At 53.3% G+C, this 22,429-nt stretch overlaps 11 protein-coding genes across 11 annotated transcripts; all 11 read left to right on the top strand.

The window, feature by feature from the left end:
• Positions 1 to 956: 956 nt before the first annotated feature.
• On the top strand, positions 957 to 1,232 carry CORC01_03449 (uncharacterized protein; the record flags this gene model as incomplete). Its single annotated transcript, XM_022615099.1, has 1 exon — positions 957 to 1,232. The coding sequence occupies one exon, from the start codon at positions 957 to 959 to the stop codon at positions 1,230 to 1,232; it is 276 nt and encodes a 91-aa protein (XP_022478277.1).
• A 74-nt stretch (positions 1,233 to 1,306) lies between these two features.
• CORC01_03450 (uncharacterized protein) lies at positions 1,307 to 1,885 on the top strand (the record flags this gene model as incomplete). Its single annotated transcript, XM_022615100.1, has 1 exon — positions 1,307 to 1,885. One exon carries the CDS (start codon positions 1,307 to 1,309, stop codon positions 1,883 to 1,885), a length of 579 nt encoding a protein of 192 aa, XP_022478278.1.
• A 1,554-nt stretch (positions 1,886 to 3,439) lies between these two features.
• Positions 3,440 to 4,178, top strand: CORC01_03451 (uncharacterized protein; the record flags this gene model as incomplete). The annotated part of the gene is made up of 2 exons (XM_022615101.1): positions 3,440 to 3,644; positions 3,703 to 4,178. 2 exons carry the CDS (start codon positions 3,440 to 3,442, stop codon positions 4,176 to 4,178), a joined length of 681 nt encoding a protein of 226 aa, XP_022478279.1.
• Positions 4,179 to 5,891: 1,713 nt separating this feature from the next.
• CORC01_03452 (uncharacterized protein) lies at positions 5,892 to 6,344 on the top strand (the record flags this gene model as incomplete). Its single annotated transcript, XM_022615102.1, has 1 exon — positions 5,892 to 6,344. The coding sequence occupies one exon, from the start codon at positions 5,892 to 5,894 to the stop codon at positions 6,342 to 6,344; it is 453 nt and encodes a 150-aa protein (XP_022478280.1).
• Positions 6,345 to 6,525: 181 nt separating this feature from the next.
• CORC01_03453 (uncharacterized protein) lies at positions 6,526 to 8,079 on the top strand (the record flags this gene model as incomplete). The annotated part of the gene is made up of 3 exons (XM_022615103.1): positions 6,526 to 6,822; positions 6,886 to 6,980; positions 7,026 to 8,079. 3 exons carry the CDS (start codon positions 6,526 to 6,528, stop codon positions 8,077 to 8,079), a joined length of 1,446 nt encoding a protein of 481 aa, XP_022478281.1.
• A 1,436-nt stretch (positions 8,080 to 9,515) lies between these two features.
• Positions 9,516 to 10,158, top strand: CORC01_03454 (sym-1; the record flags this gene model as incomplete). The annotated part of the gene is made up of 3 exons (XM_022615104.1): positions 9,516 to 9,526; positions 9,593 to 9,753; positions 9,815 to 10,158. The coding sequence occupies 3 exons, from the start codon at positions 9,516 to 9,518 to the stop codon at positions 10,156 to 10,158; spliced, it is 516 nt and encodes a 171-aa protein (XP_022478282.1).
• An 892-nt stretch (positions 10,159 to 11,050) lies between these two features.
• On the top strand, positions 11,051 to 11,932 carry CORC01_03455 (phytanoyl-CoA dioxygenase; the record flags this gene model as incomplete). Its single annotated transcript, XM_022615105.1, has 1 exon — positions 11,051 to 11,932. The coding sequence occupies one exon, from the start codon at positions 11,051 to 11,053 to the stop codon at positions 11,930 to 11,932; it is 882 nt and encodes a 293-aa protein (XP_022478283.1).
• A 609-nt stretch (positions 11,933 to 12,541) lies between these two features.
• On the top strand, positions 12,542 to 13,662 carry CORC01_03456 (uncharacterized protein; the record flags this gene model as incomplete). Its single annotated transcript, XM_022615106.1, has 2 exons — positions 12,542 to 12,896; positions 12,956 to 13,662. 2 exons carry the CDS (start codon positions 12,542 to 12,544, stop codon positions 13,660 to 13,662), a joined length of 1,062 nt encoding a protein of 353 aa, XP_022478284.1.
• A 757-nt stretch (positions 13,663 to 14,419) lies between these two features.
• On the top strand, positions 14,420 to 17,819 carry CORC01_03457 (uncharacterized protein; the record flags this gene model as incomplete). Its single annotated transcript, XM_022615107.1, has 4 exons — positions 14,420 to 14,436; positions 14,512 to 14,697; positions 14,771 to 17,560; positions 17,624 to 17,819. 4 exons carry the CDS (start codon positions 14,420 to 14,422, stop codon positions 17,817 to 17,819), a joined length of 3,189 nt encoding a protein of 1,062 aa, XP_022478285.1.
• A 696-nt stretch (positions 17,820 to 18,515) lies between these two features.
• Positions 18,516 to 19,106, top strand: CORC01_03458 (uncharacterized protein; the record flags this gene model as incomplete). Its single annotated transcript, XM_022615108.1, has 1 exon — positions 18,516 to 19,106. The coding sequence occupies one exon, from the start codon at positions 18,516 to 18,518 to the stop codon at positions 19,104 to 19,106; it is 591 nt and encodes a 196-aa protein (XP_022478286.1).
• Positions 19,107 to 20,012: 906 nt separating this feature from the next.
• On the top strand, positions 20,013 to 21,315 carry CORC01_03459 (uncharacterized protein; the record flags this gene model as incomplete). The annotated part of the gene is made up of 2 exons (XM_022615109.1): positions 20,013 to 20,439; positions 20,531 to 21,315. The coding sequence occupies 2 exons, from the start codon at positions 20,013 to 20,015 to the stop codon at positions 21,313 to 21,315; spliced, it is 1,212 nt and encodes a 403-aa protein (XP_022478287.1).
• Between the last annotated feature and the right edge of the window lie 1,114 nt (positions 21,316 to 22,429).

Here is a 22,429-nt window from a genome sequence, read left to right on the forward strand (position 1 = left end):
CACAGGCTTGATGACTGCAGAGTTCTTTTGTTGGACTGCTTGGCTTGTGAATCTTGAGACTTTGATATACTGAAACGACACAATGATGATCAATTCCAAGTTCAATGTGAGGCTTTATCAAAATCGAATGCATTGGAACCATATATGCTGATCTATGCTACAGCTTTAATTGTGTAAATTAGTCATATTCAGTTCGTTATTATAAAGCCGGGTCATGTTTGCGTATATCGCGAGACTCAATAACGTGGAAAAGAGGAAATGGCCTCATGCTTGCTGAGCTACTTCTGAAAAGACACCAATTAGTGGTGAACTGCCGGGAGCAGAAGGAGACGTCAAAGATGGGCTCGGTAATAATGCGGATGAACCAGGACCTGGATCTGGACCCATTTTGCGCCTACCGAGCCTTTTGGGGGCTACAAGTTGGACGAGCCTAACCGTCATGATCCTCCAATTACGATCTGGCTATCAGTCAAAAATATGGCCTCATTTTGCCTCGATTGTCTGGTTGCTGTTGCTTGAGCGAACCAAGACAATGCAGGAGATATCCACTTTAATATGAAGAGGGCCGTACGCTTGCCTCCTACCCCACGTGGAACAAACTGGGTTCAAACAAGAGCTTACGCTCTATGTCAGTTTTCGGTCGCCAATACTGCGTCTTTGCGAAAATCTCAGGAGCAGGATTTGACATTGTGTTTGCCAATTTGGCACCAACAGCGCATAACGTTGGGGCGAAGGGACGACCACCAACCGGACTTGAGAACCCCACCTTCCCCGTCTCGGAACGGGAATCTAGCATGAGACCGGCCTCTTTCCCCCTTTCTTCCCTTCATCATTGACACAAGTCATAGCTCCCTTGTTTTCTTCATTGGGTAGCATTCTGAGCTGACATCCATCATCAACTCTCTTCTCATCTTTAGTACTTACGTCCACTATTCAACTCTCTTGTCTACCTAGATATGGCATCATCTTCTTCCAATCAAGCTCAAGAAGGGTACTCTCAAGAGGCCACCATGGCTGCCATTACATCCTACTATGAGCTCCTCGCTCGTGTACACCCGGACAGCGTCTCTTCTCTCAAATACCCTCCCCCAAACGGATGGCCTCAGATCTCACGCGATTCTTTTTCGATTTTAGGCAGGACCGACACTTTCATTGCGCTGCTGCGGCACATTCCGTATTTCATGAGCGATCACATAACCTTCATGAAAGCAACCACTCCCAAAACTACATAAATAGCTCATTTTGCGAGAGGACCCATGAAGAAATCCGTATATACATTGAGCAACCCTGACCTATTCCACTCGACATGATGAGAGCGAACCCTGGCTACTCTCCCCAGGGTGGATTCGAGCCAATCCCTTCTAGCATGTTCGCCTTGGCGGTCTTGACCGAGGAGCAAGAGGAGGGCTACCACGTACTACTCGATACGGACCGCTATATTATTATCCTGGTCAGAGTTGGAGACGAGTTTCCACGTGGATGGCCACCAGTCCAACCCGATGCGGATCATGAAGAATGGATTGGAGATGACGAGAACGAGGCTGGAGATGAGGACAAAGATGAAAGCGACGGAGAGCATACCGATGACGAAGTTGACCTGTATCTGTGCGGTCATGATTGGAGAGAAATGCCAGCCTATCGCATTGACACATTTTTCAAAATGTGTCGAGAACAAAGGAGGGTTATGAACTGGATGCCAAAAATGGAATGGGCCGGCCAGACTCATGAAGAATACACTTTCACGGAATCAGAATGCGATACAGATTGTGGCACTGGCCTAAGACGGAGAATTACCCGGGAAGCTGGCTGGCCCGGTACGGATAACGAAGTTGGCTTGGGTTGGGACAAGGCGAAAGCGGAAAAAGAGATGATTGAGCTCATGTGAGTTCGTAAGACGACTCCAACTTCCATTTTGAATGAGATGTTCCGGTTTTGCTTACCGGTCTTTTCTCTATTGATCGCTTGGATTTGGCACATTCTATGAGTGGCACTGGTGATTCAAGCCGGCTATTATGTTGTTTCACCTAGTAGGCGCCGAAGCGGTGAAGAAAAGCACCCCTCACAAAAACGTCAGTTATTGTCGGCCATGTTATCGAGTACCTCTTATCTCTTTCTATCCTTCGAAGAGAGATATATTTTCCTGAAACACCATCTCTGAAGCACACGAGGGAGCGTTGACGGATGCGGTCAGCTCACGGCGGTCATGAAATAGGAGGCCCCCAAAGCTGCAGCTTAGTCTTGCAGCTGAAAGGTTTGGTGCTATCTTAACAAATAACGTTCTTTCATAGTCAAATCAAGCTCACACTGTCTATTCTCGGGGACTTGAAGCAAATTAATTGATCACAGATTACACTCAGGCACCAACCTCACCATCCACATGGTATGTAGCCTGTCGGTTGGCTGTCCCACAGTGAGCGTGGTTCCGTATTTATAGACCGGCCACATTCTGCACACCTATTACTCAAAGCCTATATACACTACGCATCCAAGTATGTGTCAATCGCACAACCAAGGAAGTACGTCTCATCTTGAGTCGCTGTCGCTGGAATATCATGCCAGTCCCAGCCCCTGGGTTCATGCCCCCAAACCGTGCAAAATGACTCAGGTCCTCGCAGTAATCCTTGTCATCAGTTTACTGCGCCGCAGAATACTGGCCCCAGTCTCTCCCTTTTTGTTTTCCCCTTCTAAGACAACGTCATAACCATGCACACGACAGCACCGTATTACCTCTTATTCGTTTGGTCAGGAGAAACAAGCAGACTGTAGAAGCTGCCACAAAGATGGCGCCGAAAACTTGAAGTTGAAATCTTGAAAGTAATAAATTCTGTGCCTGTAGGATTGAAGTATATATGAGGTCAGAAGTAGGACCGGTGCTCCGTGCCCGGCACCGGCTGGGATGTGGGTCGTGCATTTTGCGGGCCGGAGCGAACCTCCGTAACGGCAGGTGGATACCAGCGAGCTTTTTGCGACAAAGTATAACACAGGATCAATCAAGTTATGGCACCATAGTTGCTGGTCTGAGGTATAATGAGAAGTGCGTTGGATTTCAATTGCCTCGCGGATTCGCCGATATCATGCATGCATCGCATATCATTGTCGCCCAGCTGAGGTATTCAGCGGAGTCCACCTTTTAAGGTACTTAGGTAAGGCAGAAAATCACTTAAAGTGCAGCGGGTGTGTCGCGTACACGACGCGCCTCAGACACTGAGAGACGCGCCGCGCCTGGTTACAACCAGCACCATTGGAACAAAAAACTCCACCCATCTTCTAGGTAGTACATCCAATCTCACCCCCGCCGGGCTGACCACCACCTTCCAACTGCCAAACGGATACGACATTATCAATCCATCTATACGATTATTCTACGCCAGTGATCTCGGCCAACACCAAAATCACCACCCAGCATCTCCAAGAACTCTGCCAAATAATCACAACAAAGATGGCCCTCAAGCGCAAGCGCTCCGCCTCCGAGCTCGTCGCCCTCTTCCCCTCACCTGTCCGCTCCGAATCCAGCATCGAGTCCTTCGAGTCACCCATCTCTCCAAGTCGCATCTATCCTTGCGCGCACGGGACGCCCTCGCACGTTTCGAGTCGGACAATGAAGCGCTTCCGCGACAACAGACCCTCAGAGGATCAAATCCATCGTAAGTCCGATCCAAGGCATCAATCCAGAACATTAACGAAGCTGACCGTATGGTACAGAGCGTACTCTGAACATGCTATACTCCGCTCAGCAACAGAACCAGTACATAAACGATGCGAACAACGAAGTTAACCACTCCGAGCCATCACCCAACCCTGCCGCGCGCAACACCCAAAGGTCCCTTCACAGCTTCTGGAATATCAAGTCAGCGGAGCCCAGTCTCTCCGCCTCCTCGGCCCCGTCTGTGGATCAGGCCGCGCTGTCGCCTATGAGCTGCGACGACTGCGGCGCTGGTCTCGGCGCCTCGGACGGCGCTGCGGACGGAATGGATATCGACGACGGCTACAGCTACGGCGTTGGCGCCGAGGCTGATCACTCTTGTGGTGCGTGCGGCAGGCCCGTGTGCTCGCATTGCTCTGTCACAAATCTTGGCGAGCAGCGGCGGTGCCTGCGGTGTGTTGGGAACGCAGCTGGAGGAGGACGAAACGGCTCTGTGTGGCCGTCGTCGTCGTCGTCGTCGGTGTCCATCTTCTAGGATCCACTCTGGCCGGTTTGTTTTTGGGGCATATTGTGCAGCGGTGCCATGGTTGTATTGTCAACGGTGTGCTGCTTAATGGCTTTTGGCTATGCTTGCTTTGAGTGGATCGGCGTTTCTGGTTTACGGTATCATGATTATCTGGTCACGGCGTTGGGGTACACTATTCAGGAGATACCACAGGATATCGTGCATCACAATTTCATTCTATTCTGCGCTGACACTTAATTCAACATGAACTCACTGTGTACCGTGTGGTTTGCTTCCGTTGCTAGACGTGTGCTGGGGATTCATGCGAAAGAGCCATCTATATGTTGCTCCCAAACTTCCAGCCCAGGTATCCACAGGATGTCTTCCAGTGTTTTTGGTTGACAAACTTGACATGGAGTAAATCACCCCACCTCCGGACGATCACGGAGGTTGCCTAGAGCATAAGGAGGATTCTCTGGGTCGGTCAAAGTCAGAGCCTTGGACCAACCAACCTAGATCTCGACGACTTTCTCAAAGATGCTGACTTCAGGCTGCGAGTTATCCGATACCGAAATCGGCGATTAAAGATGAGATCGTGCAGAGGTCGACCCGGAGAGCCCGCACCGCATTGGCAGACATATAGAACACAATCGTTGACCACTTCTTTCTCATTTATCAAGTTCTTATCAAGTTCCTATCAAGCTTTGACTGATCCTGGTTGAGAAGGACGCTTACAAAGTTTTCCTCTGCCATCAACATCGAACGACTCCCCGAGCTTTTGGTTCCTTCGACAGAAATATCGTCCCAGCGGGTCAAGGTCACAGAAAGAACTCAACAACATGGACCAGTTGTCGGTAGTGTAGCCGGCAGCAAAGTGTATTCCACCATTTGTCATAAGAGATACTTGGTTGGCAATTCAACCTCACGACTTATTCAATACTCACTAGCTTCTCCAACTTTTATGACGTTGTAAAGTCCGATGAGCCACACACTCTCATGCAACGCTTACGAGCAACGTCGCTGACACCATTTGTACGAAACAGGTTGGGAAACAACCTATTACGCGTAGGTAGATTCAATTACCGTCCTAAGAAAAACAATTGATTGACAATGAACTCATGCAAAGTCTGCGCCCTGTGGTAAATATAGCGAAATGGCTCTTGATCTTTGGGCTCCTCGCCGGTTCTTTCAGCGAGTAGCTATCCGAGGAATTGAATGAGATCGTCATCTTCCAAAGAGCGTCTTTCCACATGCAGATGCTGATGTGTCGCAGGGATACATCAGACCTCGTCTTGGGGGTAAGTGGGAGCCTATCCAGAATCCTTCGCCCAAGAGATGTGAGGCTCAGACACGGCGACCGGTTGCCTTGTGTTTCCCAGATGCAGACGCCATTCAGCTCTGAACCGAAGAGTATGGCAGTGCGGGCGAAGCGGGCGAATTAGAAATCAAATATCCAGACGCAGTCATCTGTATGGTGCGTCACGCTGAACCAATGGATTCAGCACTGCCTCAAGACAAGGGGAATCGCAAGGCTCCAGAATCTTTTCTACCCCTCTCTTCGTCTTCCTTTCCTCTCTCTTCGTCTTCTTTTCCTCTTAACATCTTAAAGGTGCCAGAAGAAGATTCAGATAACCACTCTTTTCTCCGGTACTCATATTGTTTCTCGCCGACCGACTTCAAGACAGCCGCGAGCTATTGATCAGGTAGAACCAATTTCAGCACACGCTCATCCACCCAATCACGATGGCAGAAGCTCTAGGCCTCGCCGCCAGCGTCATCGCGGTGGTTGACATGACAACGAAGGTCGGAGGCGCCACCTTCAAGCTCATGAAACTATGGAACGAGGTCAAAGAAGTGCCGATAATGCTCCTACAGAAGGCAGAACGTATGCAAGACCTGGAAGACTTCCTTCTCGATGCCGAAGACCAGATTCAAAACAGTCCGCTACCGCAAGCCTTCTTTAATACCAATCATCGTTTGCAGCAACACATTCAGAAGGTTCGCCGCGCACTGGATGAGGTTCAGAACTTGGTTGACGATCTACAAACCAAGTTGGCTGCCCGAAAAGATGGGTTCAGAAACAGACTACTCTCAACCAAGGTGGTGTTCCGTAAAGACGAGTTGATGGCCTTGGACAGGAAGCTTGACGCGGCTCTTTACCTGTTTTCGATCGCGCAGATGCAGTGGATCATGTGAGTGATTGCCCCCTGGCCCCTTTCTCGAGTTCTATCTTCTGACAGATTCCAGGGCCATGTCGGCATTTAGGACTTCGCTGAGCATCGAAGGGCGGCCTGAAAGAGCAGCTGCCTCGAACACGATAAGGGCGGAACGGAGTGCAAAGAAAGCACTGGCTTCCGCTCCACCGGCTCTCTTCTACATGTCTCGCCCAGCTCCGATCTTGCCTACCTTTCGATTTGGTTTTGGGAACAATGACAGCTTCCAATTGTCCGTTCAGGCGCCGAGCTGGCTCACTGGATCTGTCTATTCAGTCTTGGTTCAGAAAAGCTATCAGGGCTGGCAGCTCAATCTACGAGCTTACGAAGTAGTAAAACGCTTCGGTGTCAGATTGCTCATTTGCCTTCACATAGACGACCCCTCTGGCACTTTTCGAGTATTATCGAAGCATAACATGACCCCATTCGTACGAGACAGTCGTGGACACAGCTTATTTCAGGTAAGAGTGCTCAGTGGAGAATTCCAGTGGCGCTTGGCCGCTAATACGTGCGAGTTTCTTCAGCTCGCTGTCCGTATGAAATCCTTGATGGTTGTGAATTCTTTTCTTGAGAGAGGACTCGAAAGTCTTGCTCGAGAACCGATGAGCAGCAAGAATGAGTAAGTATTGTGCAACATGAAGGGGATGACACTAACAAAATCCAGTGATCCCTTCCTCCTCTATGAGCTCGAACGGTGGACCCAATCAGGCCAACGATACATTTTGGAACCAACCTTCCAGAAACTTTTCATGGATAATTTTCTCGATGATTATCTCGAAGATCCGGCACACATTTCAGATGTTTTTGATTGTGGCATCGGCTTCCATTTTTATCAAATGATATTGCAAAGATATACAGTTATGAATAAGCCGTTTGCTCTTGCAACGAGGCTTCGCCATCTGCGACTTGTGGTAAAAAGTTGTTACTGGGAAGCGGATGAGGTTTGTGTTAATATCATTCCGGAAGCTAAAAACCTTGATGCTTGCACCGCTGCTCTTGCACATTCAAGAAACCTCCAGGGCTCCAGCCTTTTTCATTCATTTGCCATGGGAATGGCTGGCAACTTCGCAAGAAGAAGGGGCCACCCAAACCCTGACCAATGGGCCGAAGCAAGACGGTCATGGAGCAAATTACTCCATGACAGCATCAGGTTGGACCGTCCAAGTCTGCACCACATAGACTGGACTTCAAACTGGATTGTAAACGGGGGTATGAGCTCGCCCTTGTGTAGCATCATCAAATCATTGATTGGCTCAAGCTCCCTGATTCTCAGCACAGCGGAACAAGTCTGTGAATCACTGAAAGCAGCATTTTCAGAATGGATCGCTATACTCTCTTCCAGCGATGTGGAGCTTTTGGACTATGGGCGTGAGGAAAGGCATAAGTACGAGCAAGGCCTGACAGATGTCTCACAGCGATGGGGCCCTTGGCATAGTGACAGTCGCGGTACAGCTCGATTCTCTCTTTTCGGCATTACTTACGGTTCCTGCCCGGAGCACTGGAGGCTATGGTGGACGTATGAGTACGAAGATTACGCAGGAGAGTTTTGGAACATGATCCAAGATGAGGCAATCAAGGTGCCTGGTGCCTGGGTGGATGACTCTTGGGACGAGGGTGACTTTCCATTGGAGGAGTGGGGTAGGTTGGAAGCGTGGGAAAAAGAGCAGCCTTCGCCGTTGATTTGGTCCGAGTATCGCAGGATTCAACCGCCAATCTGAACTTACACTATGGTGAATGGTCTAGAAATCTAGCCAGCCAGGCAGCAGTCCCTTCCAATGCTTATCGCTTCTTCCCCGCCACTGTCTCTCTGAGTGTCTCAAATATGACGATAATTGTGCCTGCGATCATGTTTCAGCGTGGCTAGAATAGGGCTTTTGCTTATCGATTCTGCTGCGCGGTGTCAGGGAAGAGACGTTTAGATGAAGCGAATGTTCACGGTGCTAGGCGAGGACATAGACGCAGCTTCTGGCCTTTGCAGGTAGATTACAGACTGCGGTGTGATCAGTCACCAAGAATTTTAGCCATGGATTCTTCTCTCAGTGCCAGTGCCAAAACAAGCTCTACACAACTTTTGATACGCAGAGATGAGCTGAAATAGAGTGAAGTCCCTTTCAAATAAATCCTGGGACATTTTGAAATTCACCAGCCGCAAATTTGAGCCCTGGGTTGTGCCAGGCTTGGCATTCGTTGCTAATTGAGAAGCGGGTTGTGAGACGAATCGATAAACTGCTGTACTGAAATTGAACGAACAGAAAGTCGTCTATGCATCCGTGACCGAAGCCCGTTGTAAGCTTTCCAAGTGTGGACCTTGTTGCAAAGCGAGATCATCGCAGACCTTATCCCCCGGAGCTTGCTCATTTAGGAAAATGACGAAGCTTCAACTGACTGTCTTAGCACGATGCATGGCTAATTGCTCTTGGCCGGATTGAAGCGATTCCCGTGATCTATCACGAGACCAAGGTCAGATTCCTGCATCCCAGACTCTCTCCGGTGGACAAAATGGGGTCTCGGGGGAGAGCCGCGGGGTGTGACAACGCTTCGGTAATTGCATTACTCGCCAGTAAGCAGATTGCTATTTCTGGAAATACCATGCAGGAAAAGTCGTCCCTAGTGTGCAACACGGGGAATATTCCCTTACCGGGGAACCCAAATTCCCATGCCACCGAACCGTTTCGAGGACAGTGTTTCTCATTCCGTTGGCCAAGACCAGCAGGTTGAATTCTCGCCGTTCCATCAGACTAGCTGCAATTGTTTCTTTTTTCAACAGTTCTCTATATTTCCTTGCCCTTCTCCTGCGTTGCACCATTCTCATCAGGCCAACTTGGGGCTTTTATCGTCACGTGCAACTTGCCAGCCTGACGATCGCCATCTACCTAGGTACCTTAGGTTCCCTGCTAGGTACCTTACCTCAGGTACCTTTCCTGAGCTACCGCCAATTCTTGGATCAACTCTCGCCTCTCACATTATCTCATTCGACAAACTGACATCGCCATCCACTCGCTCAAGTCCCTTTGCTCCTTTTGCGATACCCACCGACCTGTGCAGGCCGTCTGCCGTCCAATTCCGCTCATTGCATTTACCATACCCTGGATTGAAATCGCAGATCCAGGCCGACGACTCTAGCTTCTATCTCCCTCTGACGGAAACATTCACAATGCTCGGCTGGTGAGCTTCATCAACAAACCCTTGGTATCGCCCCAGCATGCATCGCTAAAGCTTCCTGTCTTTTAGGTATCAAGCAAGACTCGCGGCTCGCCCGCTGCTCACCCAGAGCATCACCACCGCCATCCTCTTCGCGACCGGTGACATCACCGCCCAGCAGCTCGTCGATAAGCGCGGTCTCGAGAAGCACGACTTTGCCCGCACAGGCCGCATGGCCCTCTACGGCGGTGGTAAGCTCCCCCACACATCACCCTCACTTGGAATGAATTCTCACACTGACCACCGCTCCAGTCATCTTCGGCCCCGTTGCCACAACCTGGTTCAAGTTCCTGCAGAACAACGTTGTCCTCAAGAACAAGAACGCCGAGATGCTCGCCCGCGTCGCCGTCGACCAGGGCGTCTTTGCCCCCGTCATGATTAGCGTCTTCCTGTCCTCCATGGCCACGCTCGAGGGCAGCTCGATCAAGGAGAAGCTCGACAAGAACTACAAGACGGCGCTCACTTCCAACTACTTGCTCTGGCCGTTCGTCCAGGTGGTGAACTTCAAGTTTGTCCCGCTTCACCACCGTGTGCTCTTTGTCAACGTCATCAGCATTGGCTGGAACTCTTACCTCAGTTTCCTGAACAGCCAATAGAGGCTGTGGGGACTGGGTGGTAAGGTGGGCTTGAGATGGCTGTCACCACCTGTAGGAAGCTGCCGTCTTGAGGACGAGGAAAGGGAATTGGAACCTCGCTGTGATTCCGGCGTGGCGTAGCGATTTGTGGCTTCAGATTTCGAGCATTAGAAGCAGGGTAGACAGGATTGGAGCGATCAAAAGATGGTCATGGGCAGGGCCAGTGGGAAAATACTGCACCCATCTTTTTTATTCTACCTGAGCAGAAAGAGTTGCTTCAAAACATTGTGACGATAAGCCTGACCATGTGTGTTGCCGACCGAGGAACCGACAATCCCCACCAATTCATGTCGAGTGATCCGCATATCAGCAACTTTGAAATACAAAGTGAGGTGCATCTCACTTGAATAGTGACAGAGATGTCGCTGTGATTCGAAAGCAGCCCCGGCCCTCCCAGGCTCAGCCCTGCCAATGAGCGATGGATGTGGGGGAGGTGAGGAGCCTCAAGTCTCTCACCAGGAAGAACACCAGGCACCGTATAACTCCATACTTGAAACTTGTTCATCACCTCGAGCATAGGTAATGAGATATCTGACGGGGGCTCAATGCACAACAATCAAGTGGGAACACTTAGCTCAAAGCTCCGCGTCTGCTATCTCACGTCGCACCACTCGCAGCAATAGATAACTGAGCTACTGCCGTCCCCTCAGTCTCCCCACCTTCAGCCGGGATCCTTCGGCGACGGAGTCGGCCGCTGCAACGTTGCAAGTCAATTCCGTCCGGTGTCGACCGTCTGAAAGCACCTGAAAGTGCTTGCAATGAGCTACCAACCTGAACCAAACTGAGAAAGTCCTCCGAGACAAGAAGCGAAACTACCAGCTCTGAATATTCTTCGAAAGATACTCACGCAAAAATGACCGCCTCCAGCCTTCTCGATCGCCTCAACCGAGACGGCTTCGTCGTCATCCCTTCGATCCTAACCGAAGACCACCTCAAAGAGCTCCGGGGCGCGACCCAAAACGCCACAGCGCTGGCCCGAGCCGGAAAGTGGCCGAATGTGCGGACGCTCCCCAAGCAGTTCCCTCCGTGGCCGGTCACCACCCCGGAGGCGCCCCCGGGCGGCATCTGGGGCGTCCAGGGAATGATGCACCCTAATATGCCAAATAACGCCGTCTTCGTCAAGACGTACTTTTCAGACGCCGTCATCGAGCCGACCAAGCAGCTGCTACAATGCACCGACGAAGACCTGGTCATGGAGCTCTTCAACCTGCTCATCCGGCCCGATGAGGACTTTGAGCTCCGGTGGCATAGAGATGATATCCCTGCGACTGCCACCGCGGAGGAGGAACTGGATCGGCTCAATAAGCCGGCCTATTCGGCGCAGTGGAATCTTGCTCTTTACGATGACAACAGTCTCATCGTCGTCCCGGGTTCGCACACCAGGGCTAGAACGGACTTGGAGCGCAATGCGCATCCGTATGAGAAGGACATCCCCAACCAGTTATACGTGGAGCTCAAGGCGGGCGACATCGTCTTTTACAACAATAATATCCTGCACCGCGGCGCGTACGTCGCTAGCAAGGAGCGCATGACGCTGCATGGTAGCGCAGGTCATGTCAACGGCAGTGCCCTACGAGCCCGCAACGTCCTGCAACACGGGCTCAAGGGTTGGGTGGATGAGGTCGACTTGGGCGTGCTGGATGAGACGGAGAGGCCGAGGGCAGAGAACATGCGGAGAATGCTGGTAAAGCTGGGCCAGGAAGCGGGGGAGGTGGGATATTCTCTCGAGGGGTAGTGAAATACCTTGGCTGTGGATCTTCTTGCCAGAGCCAATGATTCCATACATGCCGGTCAAGTTAGTGCGAGAAATACCTTGGATGCGGGAGTTCCAAGGATAAGAAGTCTTGTGTTCGTTCTGGACCAACCGAGCGGTGTGCAACACCCGGGCGGTGAATTGCGCGAGTCTGCCCGGTGATGTGTGGTGGGCGCTTAGCTGTGTTCCCGTGGCGGGGGGCTGAATCAAACAATCCCCTCTCGATCACGATTAAGGAGCGTTACCAGCGTCATATCGCTCTGCGGCGCCAAATAACGGCATTTTTTTTTAAAAAAAAGAGTAATAAGCCCACTGACATTTCTGGACTGTAAAGGCTGTTTCATCTCAAGTCCGTCCAACATCTCGAAAGTTCTGGGGAAGCAGTTTGTCAATGGTCTGTGCATAATCGAATGCCTCAATTACAAGGTGTCTGTGGACCTGTGAGCTTTTCCCGTACTGCGGCCAAATCCGGGTTTGCCATCCATCAACCGACTCTGTCGGCAACATCTGCGTCAGCCTCAACCACCTCCAAAAACCCCCTCCTCTTCGAACCCGCCCCAGATCCCCTCCTAAGGTCTGCACCCGGCGACAATGTTACCCTCATCGGTGCGGCGCGTGGTCGCTTCGGCGCCGCAGTCCCCCTTAGTCGCCTCCCTCACCACCTCCGCTCCGAGAGCGGCTACGGCGACCATCACCCTGCAGCAGAGACCACTCGGTGGCCACCAGAGACGATGGTCCTCCTCGAGTCCCTCGAACCCGAACAACAACGGCTCAAAGGACATTCCTGCCCAGGGCCAGTCCGTTCATGCCTCGACATCATCGAGCTCCAGCAGCAGCAGCAAGTCCAACGGCGAGAAGCGGAAACGAAAGAGCAAGGACAGCGCCGAGAGGCAGGCTGCGCAGAAGCTGCCCAGCGTGCCTAGCACACAACACCTGTCTCAAGAAGGTACGAAGTCGTGCAGGAATCGGATTCAGGGAAGGCAGACGCTAACATATCATGCGCAGCTCTCGGGTTGTCAACCTTTTTCTCGCTGCACCGACCGATATCTGTGACCCACAGCATGCCCAAGTCGGTGACGGAAGAAGCCTTCGCCGCCATCTTCAAGCCCAGGAGCAGGGCGAACAAGGTCACCGACGTCATCTCAACACTATCCCGGACGACCGACGACCTCGAGGGCGCCATGGCCAAGATGACTATCGGCCACCAGGAGACGGACGCGTCAGGCGAGCCCGTCCAGAAGATCGACTTCAAGAACCCCGACGGCAGCGAGTCGAGCGTCTACGTCCAGCTCAACTCCATGGCCGGCCAGTTCGTCCCCTTCCGCCCTCCCCCGGCCCCCGAGGCCATGGGCGAGACCGATGCCCACGCAACCCACGCCGCCGCCGCCGAGTCCGCCGTGGAGGACCTGTTCGACGAGACCCCCCACCACCGCGTCTACAAGGCCATGTTCACCATCGAGGAGACGACCGACGCCGACGGCCAGGTCCAGGTGCTCGCTCACAGCCCCAAAATCATGCAGGAGGGCGACGCGCCCCGCTCGTTCCTCGAGCGCATGGCCCTGCGCCAGATGAAGTTTGACGAGGCGCAAGGCCACGATACCATGCAGGCCATCAGCGTCAAGCGTCAACGCAAGCTCAAGATGAAGAAGAAGAAGTACAAGAAGTTGATGAAGCGCACGCGCAACCTGCGCCGCAAGCTGGACAGAATCTAAGCTCGGAAGGGGTGGTGTTGGTTGTATATAACAAGCAAGCCCGTCGGTCTCTTATTTTCTCACCTTTTTTTTCCCCCCACCCCCTTTCTCCCACCCGAGCATATCTGGGAAGGATGCGGTTTTCTTCTCATAATTGGTGTTCTCGGCTGGGGTATCGCTGATGGTATTTCATCTCTTTTCGCGTTGCATTCATTTCTCAGGCTTCATATAGAGAAGAGAGGGGAACAGCTTTGCATCAGATAGCAATCATCCAACTGTTTGCATCCAGAGCCATCACTCATAACCGTGCCGCGATACTGAGAGAGAGAGAGAGACGCACAAGAACCGGCGACGCAAGGGTAAGAAGAGGGACAGAAAGAGAAAGAGAGACAAAGAGGAAGAGAAAAATCATGTACAACACAAGAGTGTATTACTAGTTCCATGAGAAGGAAATATTCCAAGGCTTTGAGATTCCCCTTGAAAACCTACGTGATCCTATCCTTCCCGAGTGATCGCCACCAGATGTTTTTTGTAGATCGTCCGAGGGGGGCGTGGCCGGCGAGTGAGCCATGGTGTGGCCATAACGAAAAAAAGTCGCTGCACCCCACCAAGGTGCACCCGCCTTCGGGTCCACCGCCCGGCAGAAAATGTTCTCTCCGCCAATTTTTTGGGATTTCCTCGAGTCTGAGAGCATTGCTGGTTTGCGCCTACCCGACTTCAGCAAGCCCGCTTCTGCCAATCTTCCCTTCCCTCTCGTCCCCTGCGAGCTCTGTTCAAGATGTCGCGCAAGGCAGTGTGAGTTCTTCTTGCAGGATCAATAATTGCTCGTTATTCAAATTGCTGACTTTTTTTCCCTTTTTTTCTTTGCAGAGACCAGCGGATCCCGAGTCTCATTTACAATGGCTTGCAAGAGAAGAAGCGAAGCTTCTTCGTGGTTGTCGGTGACCACTCCAAGGATGTCATTGTCAACCTCCACTACTTGATGTCGCAGAGAAACATCAAGCAGAACAAGTCCGTCTTGTGGGCGTACAAGAACAAGCTCTTGGGCTTCACCAGGTACGTCGACGGTCTAGAGCAGGCTCACTTAGACAACAGAAGTCGAGAGCTAACTGCGGGAAACTTTCTACAGTCACCGAAAGAAGCGCGAGAACAAGATTAAGAAGGAAATCAAGCGCGGCACCCGCGAAGCAAACGAGTCGGACCCCTTCGAGCTCTTCGTTTCCCTCCACAACATCCGATACGTCTACTACAAGGAGACGGAAAAGGTCCTCGGAAACACCTTCGGCATGTGCATTCTTCAAGACTTTGAGGCCATGACACCAAACATCCTTGCGAGGACGATCGAGACGGTCGAAGGTGGCGGCCTGGTGGTTCTCCTGCTCAAGGGCATGTCCTCTTTGAAGCAGCTGTACACAATGTCCATGGACATCCACTCCCGCTACCGCACCGAGGCGCATGACGACGTCGTCGCCCGCTTCAACGAGCGCTTCATTCTCTCGCTCGGCAGCTGCGATTCATGCCTTGTCATCGACGACGAGATGAACGTGCTGCCCATCTCCGGCGGCAAGAACGTCAAGAAGCTTCCCCCCACCGACAAGGATCTCGACAAGACCGAGGCGCAGCAAGAGCTGGAGGACATGAAGGAGTCCCTACAAGATACCCAACCAGTTGGCTCCCTGGTTACCCTCGCCAAGACGGTCGACCAGGCCAAGGCGCTGCTGACGTTCGTGGATGCAATCGCTGAGAAGACCCTACGGAGTACGGTGACCCTGACGGCCGCCAGAGGTCGTGGAAAGTCGGCGGCCATGGGTGTGGCTGTGGCGGCTGCCGTGGCGCACGGGTACAGCAACATCTTCATCACCTCCCCGTCCCCCGAGAACTTGAAGACGCTGTTCGAGTTCGTCTTCAAGGGCTTCGACGCGCTCGGGTACGCTGATCACGCCGACTACTCCATCATCCAGTCCACGAACCCCGACTTCAACAAGGCCATCGTCAGAGTCAACATTCACCGGGCGCATCGCCAGACGATTCAGTACATCAGACCCCAGGATGCCCACGTCCTGGGCCAGGCAGAGCTGGTCGTCATCGATGAGGCCGCCGCCATTCCCTTACCGCTGGTGCGCAAGCTCATGGGCCCTTACCTGGTCTTCATGGCTTCCACGATCAACGGTTACGAGGGTACCGGTCGTTCGCTGTCGCTGAAGCTGATCAAGCAGCTGAGGGAGCAGTCGAGACCCGGGGCCAAGACTGGCGACGATACAGAGGTTGCAGACCGGACGACGGGCAAGGCCGCCAAGGATCAGGGCTCGAGCCAATCCAGCCGTTCCCTTCGCGAAATTACCTTGTCTGAGCCCATCAGATACGCCCAAGGCGATTCCGTTGAGAAGTGGCTGAACAAGCTTCTCTGCCTGGATGCCACCCTTCCCAAGGCCAAGGCCAGCGCCCAGGGCTGCCCCGATCCTTCGCAGTGCGAGCTGCTCAAGGTCAACCGAGACACGCTCTTCTCCTTCCATCCCATCCCCGAGAAGTTCCTTCAGCAAATGGTCGCACTCTACGTCGCCAGTCACTACAAGAACTCTCCCGATGATCTTCAACTAATGAGTGACGCGCCCTCCCACGAGCTCTACGTCCTCATCGCCCCGACATCAGACGGCAAGCTGCCCGAACCCTTGTGCGTCATCCAGGTCGCACTGGAAGGCAAGATCAGCAGACAAAGTGTCATCAACCAATTGAGCAGAGGACAGCGTCCTTCTGGCGACCTGATCCCTTGGCTCGTGAGCCAGCAGTTCCAGGACGACGAGTTCGCCTCCCTCTCCGGCGCTCGCGTCGTGAGGATAGCGACGAACCCGGAGTACGTCTCCATGGGATACGGCACTAAGGCTCTGCAGCTCCTTACCGACTTTTACGAGCAAAAGTTCACCAACCTGTCCGAAGACGCCGATCTCGCCATGGAAGAGACCCTGCCCAGAGTGACGGACGCGGAGCTGGCAAATACCTCTTTGCTGGCGGACGACGTCCACATCAGAGACATCAAGAAGTTGCCGCCGCTCTTCGCCAGATTCTCCGAGATCAGGCCCGCCGCCCTGGACTACGTTGGCGTCAGCTACGGCTTGACGCAGCCGCTGCACAAATTCTGGAAGCGCGCCTCCTTCGCGCCCGTTTACCTGCGGCAGACGGCCAACGACCTGACGGGCGAGCACACGTGCGTCATGATCCGACCCCTGGAGAACACCGCCGCCGATCAGTCGTGGCTCGGCGCCTTCTCGAGAGACTTCCAGCGCCGGTTCCAGTCGCTACTGTCGTACCAGTTCAGGGAGTTCCAGTCGGTGGTCGCGCTCAGCATCGACGAGTCCGCGGCCATCGGTGCCAAGCTCGACGGCACCGAGCCCACCGCCCTGACCAAGGCGGAGCTGGACAGGTTCCTGACACCGTTTGACCTGAAGCGTCTCGAGTCATACGCGAACAACATGCTGGACTACCACGTCATCCTCGACCTCGTGCCCACGCTCGCCACGCTATACTTCACCGGCAAGCTCAAGGGCGACGTCAAGTTGACGGGTGTGCAGCAGGCCATTCTGCTCGCCATTGGCCTGCAGAGGAAAGACATGGACGTCATCTCCACGGAGCTGACGCTGCCGTCGTCGCAGCTCCTGGCCATGTTCATCAAGATCCTGCGCAAGATTACGTCGCATTTTGGATCCTTGGTCAACGCCGCCGTCGAGGCCGAGTTGCCTGCCGCTACCACCATTGGCGTCAGCCGGGAGAACGCCTCTGGTGTCCATGACGATGAGGTTGTCGATAAGAGGTTCGCTCCCCTAGAGACCTCTCTCGAGGACGAGCTTGAGGAGGGAGGCGATGAGGCTCTGGCCAAGCTTCGTAGGAAGCAGCGCGAGCTCATTGACTCCCTACCCCTTGATCAGTAAGTGTATTCATGTGCAGAGATGCCGTAGCTTTCAGAGCATTGTACTAACCCTAATCCCAGATATGAGGTTGACGGTGACGCCCCCGCCTGGGCCGAAGCAGAGCAGGCCATCAAGGACGGTAAATCCGGCGTAGTGAGCGTGAAGACGGGCAAGTCGAAGCGCAAGGCTGGCCCCACGGCAGCCGAGATTTACGACGAGGCCCTCGGGGAGAAGAAGTCCAAAAAGGCGAAGAAATCCAAGAGGGATAGGGACTAAGCATGGAGAAACAGCCTTGGGGTTGGCTTGTCACACGGAAGAGAGGGGGAGAGAGTGGGGGTTTAAACAAAAGTGTAAAAGCATCTTTACTAAAAGGGTGAAACGGGTATTTTGTTCTAACATGGGCGGCCTCTATGCGGAGTTGGCTCGGCTTTGTTTCGTTGGAATTTAAAAGATATTTTCTTCTTGCATCATGGAAAGATGGATGATGATGTCCTCCCTCTTCACAATGAAGGAGCTAGGGTGCTGAGGGGTTTGGCGAAGGTGGTGACTGGCCGGCCGTCTTCAGTGATCTGACTTTGGCATGATTTCCAGAGAGAGAAGGGACGAAGATGTTGAAGACGTAGGCGCCTTCCGTATCTCTGTTCTTCTTCCATCTTTCAGCTCAGGAGCGGTCTTTCCTAAGGTGTCTCTCTACTGCTGCTTCCCCCATGGAAGGTACGTCTCGACGATTTTCAACGTCTCGCAAGCGACTGCTGCCATCTGACGGCAACGCCTCGATGATCCTGATTTCCTACCATTGAAAGCTTCGGCTGGAAGCTCCCTCATTCTCTAATACTCCATCGAGCCAGCAAATTCCCGATTGGATTTCCAATCCTTCGCCATACCATCGATATTCATCGTCAAGGCATCAATCATATTCGCCAGCACAACCCCCAGCCATCACAAAAACACCAACCTCGGCCCCCAAAAGAAATGTGTACCGAAACCATCGCCCTCTGCGACAGTTGCGGCTTCCACAGGCACATGCACTACCACCTCTGCATGGCCTGGATCTGGAGCTTCCGCCAGATCAAGTGGACCTTCACCACCCCTCTCTCCTCGACCCCGAAAGCCAAAAACTGTCCCTTCCTCGACGGCGAGGTGAAGCACGAGATTGGGCCGGGCCTGTGTCCCAACGCGCAGTGCCCCGGCCACAAGCTCAAGGCGGAGAGGGATGCAAAGGCGGGTGCCAGCAGGACTGCTGACACGAGGACGGATGAGGAAAAGATTGAGGCGCAGAGGATCAAGATGGGGCTTAAGAAGAGAATCGCGCCGACGCAGGGGTTCCGGGACCCGTTGGAGGTCGGCCGGCCTCATCAGAACAAGATACCGGTCGTTATTACGGACGGGAGACCTGATGAGGGGGTGGGGCCTGTTCGGGGACGGGAGAGGCGGGCGGAGCAGCAAGGTCAGAAGGAGAAGGAGTACGAGGGTGCCATTGCTATTCAGCTGCCATCTCCCACTGCTCAGGCGCCTGTTAGGAGGCAGAGGGACTACAACGGTCCGATGATGAGGCCGCATTAATATGTGTTCTTGGGGCACTCCACGGAACCACATTCCTATCGACATAATGCCACGAATAACGAGAAACGAGACACGAAGCTGCAGGAGGACTAATTAATGGGAGGAAGCGTTGATATTCTAGCGCTGATCATATCGGAAGCGTCTCGTTTCATTTCATTGTTGATTCTCTATGTCGGCCCTGTATGTTGTTCTTCGACATCATGAGAAGGTGTTGAAATTGTGACAGTTGCCTATTGTGGTTGGTGTTTAGGTCTTCGAAATTTGGTGTAAGACAGTTCGCCGCATGCCAGGTGCATTGTCCAATCACAACCAGTGAGGTTACTTATAAGAATGAATGTTTCTAACCATTTAGGTAGGTTCCTGCATCGCGGCAAACCGGCAGAGCTACTCCGTAAGCTCAGGCCCCAAACAGCACGAATCAAGCCTGCTTCCCCCTGAACTCTGGACTTAGGTTTGGGGAGCCAATCTCGGCAGTGGGGTCCATTCCCCTGTCGACAGTCGACCGTCCACTGAGAAGCTCGAAGGATGCCTCCGCGCGACCTGGGGGATCAACAACTTTTTCTAAATTCCCCCCCCGTTCGTCCCAATTATGATTAACATTGGACCACCCTTCCTGTCACCTCGACTCCTCCTCCGTCGTCTCCTCCAAACCACACTCTCTCACTCTCTGAGTCGTCACTCTCGCTCATTTGGACCAGACATTGAGTTTTCAATTGATCTTCTTCGTTTGTTCCACCGACGAGAAGACATCACCCTCGTTTCTTAAGTTCTGAGGAGGTTCCACACGCTCATTTGCTTGAAACCCGAAATTGGATCACTCCCTCGTTCCCAAAGCTCCTGAAGCTTTCACCAGATCTCGGCCCACCTCTCTTTCTCTTCTCCTCTATGCGTGTCTCATCCTTCAACATGCGCACCTTCAACCTCGCCCCGGCGGCTGCCACCGCCCTCACGCTCCTCTTCCAAGGCGTCGCCGCCGTCCCCGCACCCACGCCCACCCTCGTCGCCCGCGCCGATGTCATCGCTCCCACCGCCGCGTGGATCAGCGTCAACAACAAGGGCGTCCCCACGACCGTCACCCCCATCTCGACGACAATCTCCGGCACTGCGACCTACGTCTCCGCTGCTCCCAATGCCTTGACGGGTAGCGTGTTTACTCTGACCGACTGGCGCCTCGTCAAGGTCACGACCAGCACAGGGACCCCGCCAGTGGCCACCGCCGACAGCAAGAGCGGCGCGGGAGCTTTCGCCCCCTGCAGCAACACCAAGGGGGACTTTTCGCCCTTTTGCGATCCTAATAAGGGTAGCACGCTCTTCACTGACGGGACCTACTATGGTAAGGAAAAGGACCCTTTTGTTATCATGTTCTCCCGCAAGGGCGATGCTGTCCACATCATATTAGATGACTGACCGTTCGCGTCCTCTAGTCACCTGGGATCCCACCGTCCTCATCAAGGGCAACAAGACCAACGTCAACGTCAAGATCCAGGGCAAATCCGTCAACGGCACCAAAGTAGGCGACGTCGTCTTCAATGCCGACACCGACACAACGAACCCAGCCTCGTACGGCTACTACGCCTGGACAGTCAGCTCCAGCCTCATCCCCAGCGGCCAGGACAACGCCACAATCGAGCTCCTCATGTCCTACACCATTGACGGCGCCGCGCAAACCGATATCAAGGGCCCCCAAGTCCTCATCGCCAAGCGCCCGACCTGGCATCCGGAAGGCGCGAAAATGCCAAAGGGCGCCGAGCTGTACATTGTGCTCCCCACCGTCTTTGGCTTCATCATCATTTGTGTCATTGGCGGGTGTCTCTGGAACCGCAGGACGCGCAAGATTGGACTGGGCAACATCATGAGCCGGTCGCGTCACGGGTACGGCGTCGGCAAGTCGCGTGCGCAGCGGCTGGGTGCCAAGGTCCGGCAGAGCGTGTTCCACGGCGGACGCAAGGATCGTGGGATTCAGCTGAGGCAGCGCGAGATTAGTCCCGACGGGTACGTGTACCGCGACGAGCCGCTGCCGAACCAGCATACCGGCGGCGGTATCAGCACCGGCGGGGGCGGCCTCGGCCTCGGCCATGCTAGGAGGGACAGCGAGGCGCTTGGTAGCTTGGCGGGTAGCCCTGTCTCGGCTGCGTTCCCGGACCACGGAACCCAAGGTGGGAATGCTTTCCGTGAGGAGATGAGGAGACAGGAGAGGGAGAGGTATTGAGAGGGGGGCAGACGTTTACGGCTCGCCAATGCGTGGGTTTTTCGGGAGGGAGATGTGCTCTTTGATGTGACAGCGGGGAGGGGGACGTTTGATGAAGACATGAGAAGAAGTGTCACGATAGAGACGACGCTAGCTTCAGGAACGACTGATAGGAGCTCCTTTTTTGACGTAATGTGTAACAATAATGAACTCATGAACTCAAGCCGACGACTTGGTTAACTGTGAGGCAGCAAATGGTGCCGCGAGGTACTATATAAAAGTTGACGCAGAAGTAGTCAGTACAACTCGAGCTTCAGCTGAAACTTGGTTTCCCTGGACTGGCTTCACGCCGGGCCATCACCACGAGACTATATCAAAGGGCAAATTTGTTTTTGTTATACGTGTTTTAACGAGAATGCTATACGAAAAACTCCAAGGCATTAACCTCTACAGGAATCCGTCGTTGTCAGTAGTGAATTCATTGTCGAATGACTTAGTAGGAGGACCTAATAGTAGCCGACGGGGTCCACTGCTGCTGTACTTTTCCCCTGTCTTCTTTTCTAGATATAGTCTTGTAATTATTGGCCTACGACGTATCTTCACCACAGCCACCCTCCATCCCATACTCCAAGATGAGTTCGAGCTGTGTTACCCTGCCGCTGCCGATTTCCCTTTTGATGCGGCACTTTAGGTAGGTTTTAGGAGGAGATGGAATCATGTCGCGAGCGTCCTATCTGCGTCACCAGCCGCGTCGGGATGAGACTCGAGTGAAGACGCAGGAGAGGCAGTTGGATCGTCAGATTCAACGAATAAGCGCTTTGGAAGGTTCCAGAGTGGCAGTTTGGCAGCACTTCAAAGGTTCTGGGGAGGCTTTAGAAAGGGGAGACGTTTTATCGTCATAAGTCTTGCAGTATGCCGTGCACGATGCTGGTTGGTAACCAGAAGATGCAGCCCACTGTGATCCACGAGATCAACACTCAAATCAGAATGAAATGTGATGATAACTCGTGTGTGACGAGAATGGGAAAGCAAATCAGCTGGATAAGCGGTCTTGGGGGCAACTAGGCATTGACTCATCCTCTTGATCGCGTGCGCAGCATATCTGAATAAGGTACTTTGATGTAAAAATTCTTGA

The sequence above is a fragment of the Colletotrichum orchidophilum genome (assembly GCF_001831195.1).
Source record: "Colletotrichum orchidophilum strain IMI 309357 chromosome Unknown Scaffold_21.1, whole genome shotgun sequence".
NCBI lineage: Eukaryota > Fungi > Ascomycota > Sordariomycetes > Glomerellales > Glomerellaceae > Colletotrichum > Colletotrichum orchidophilum.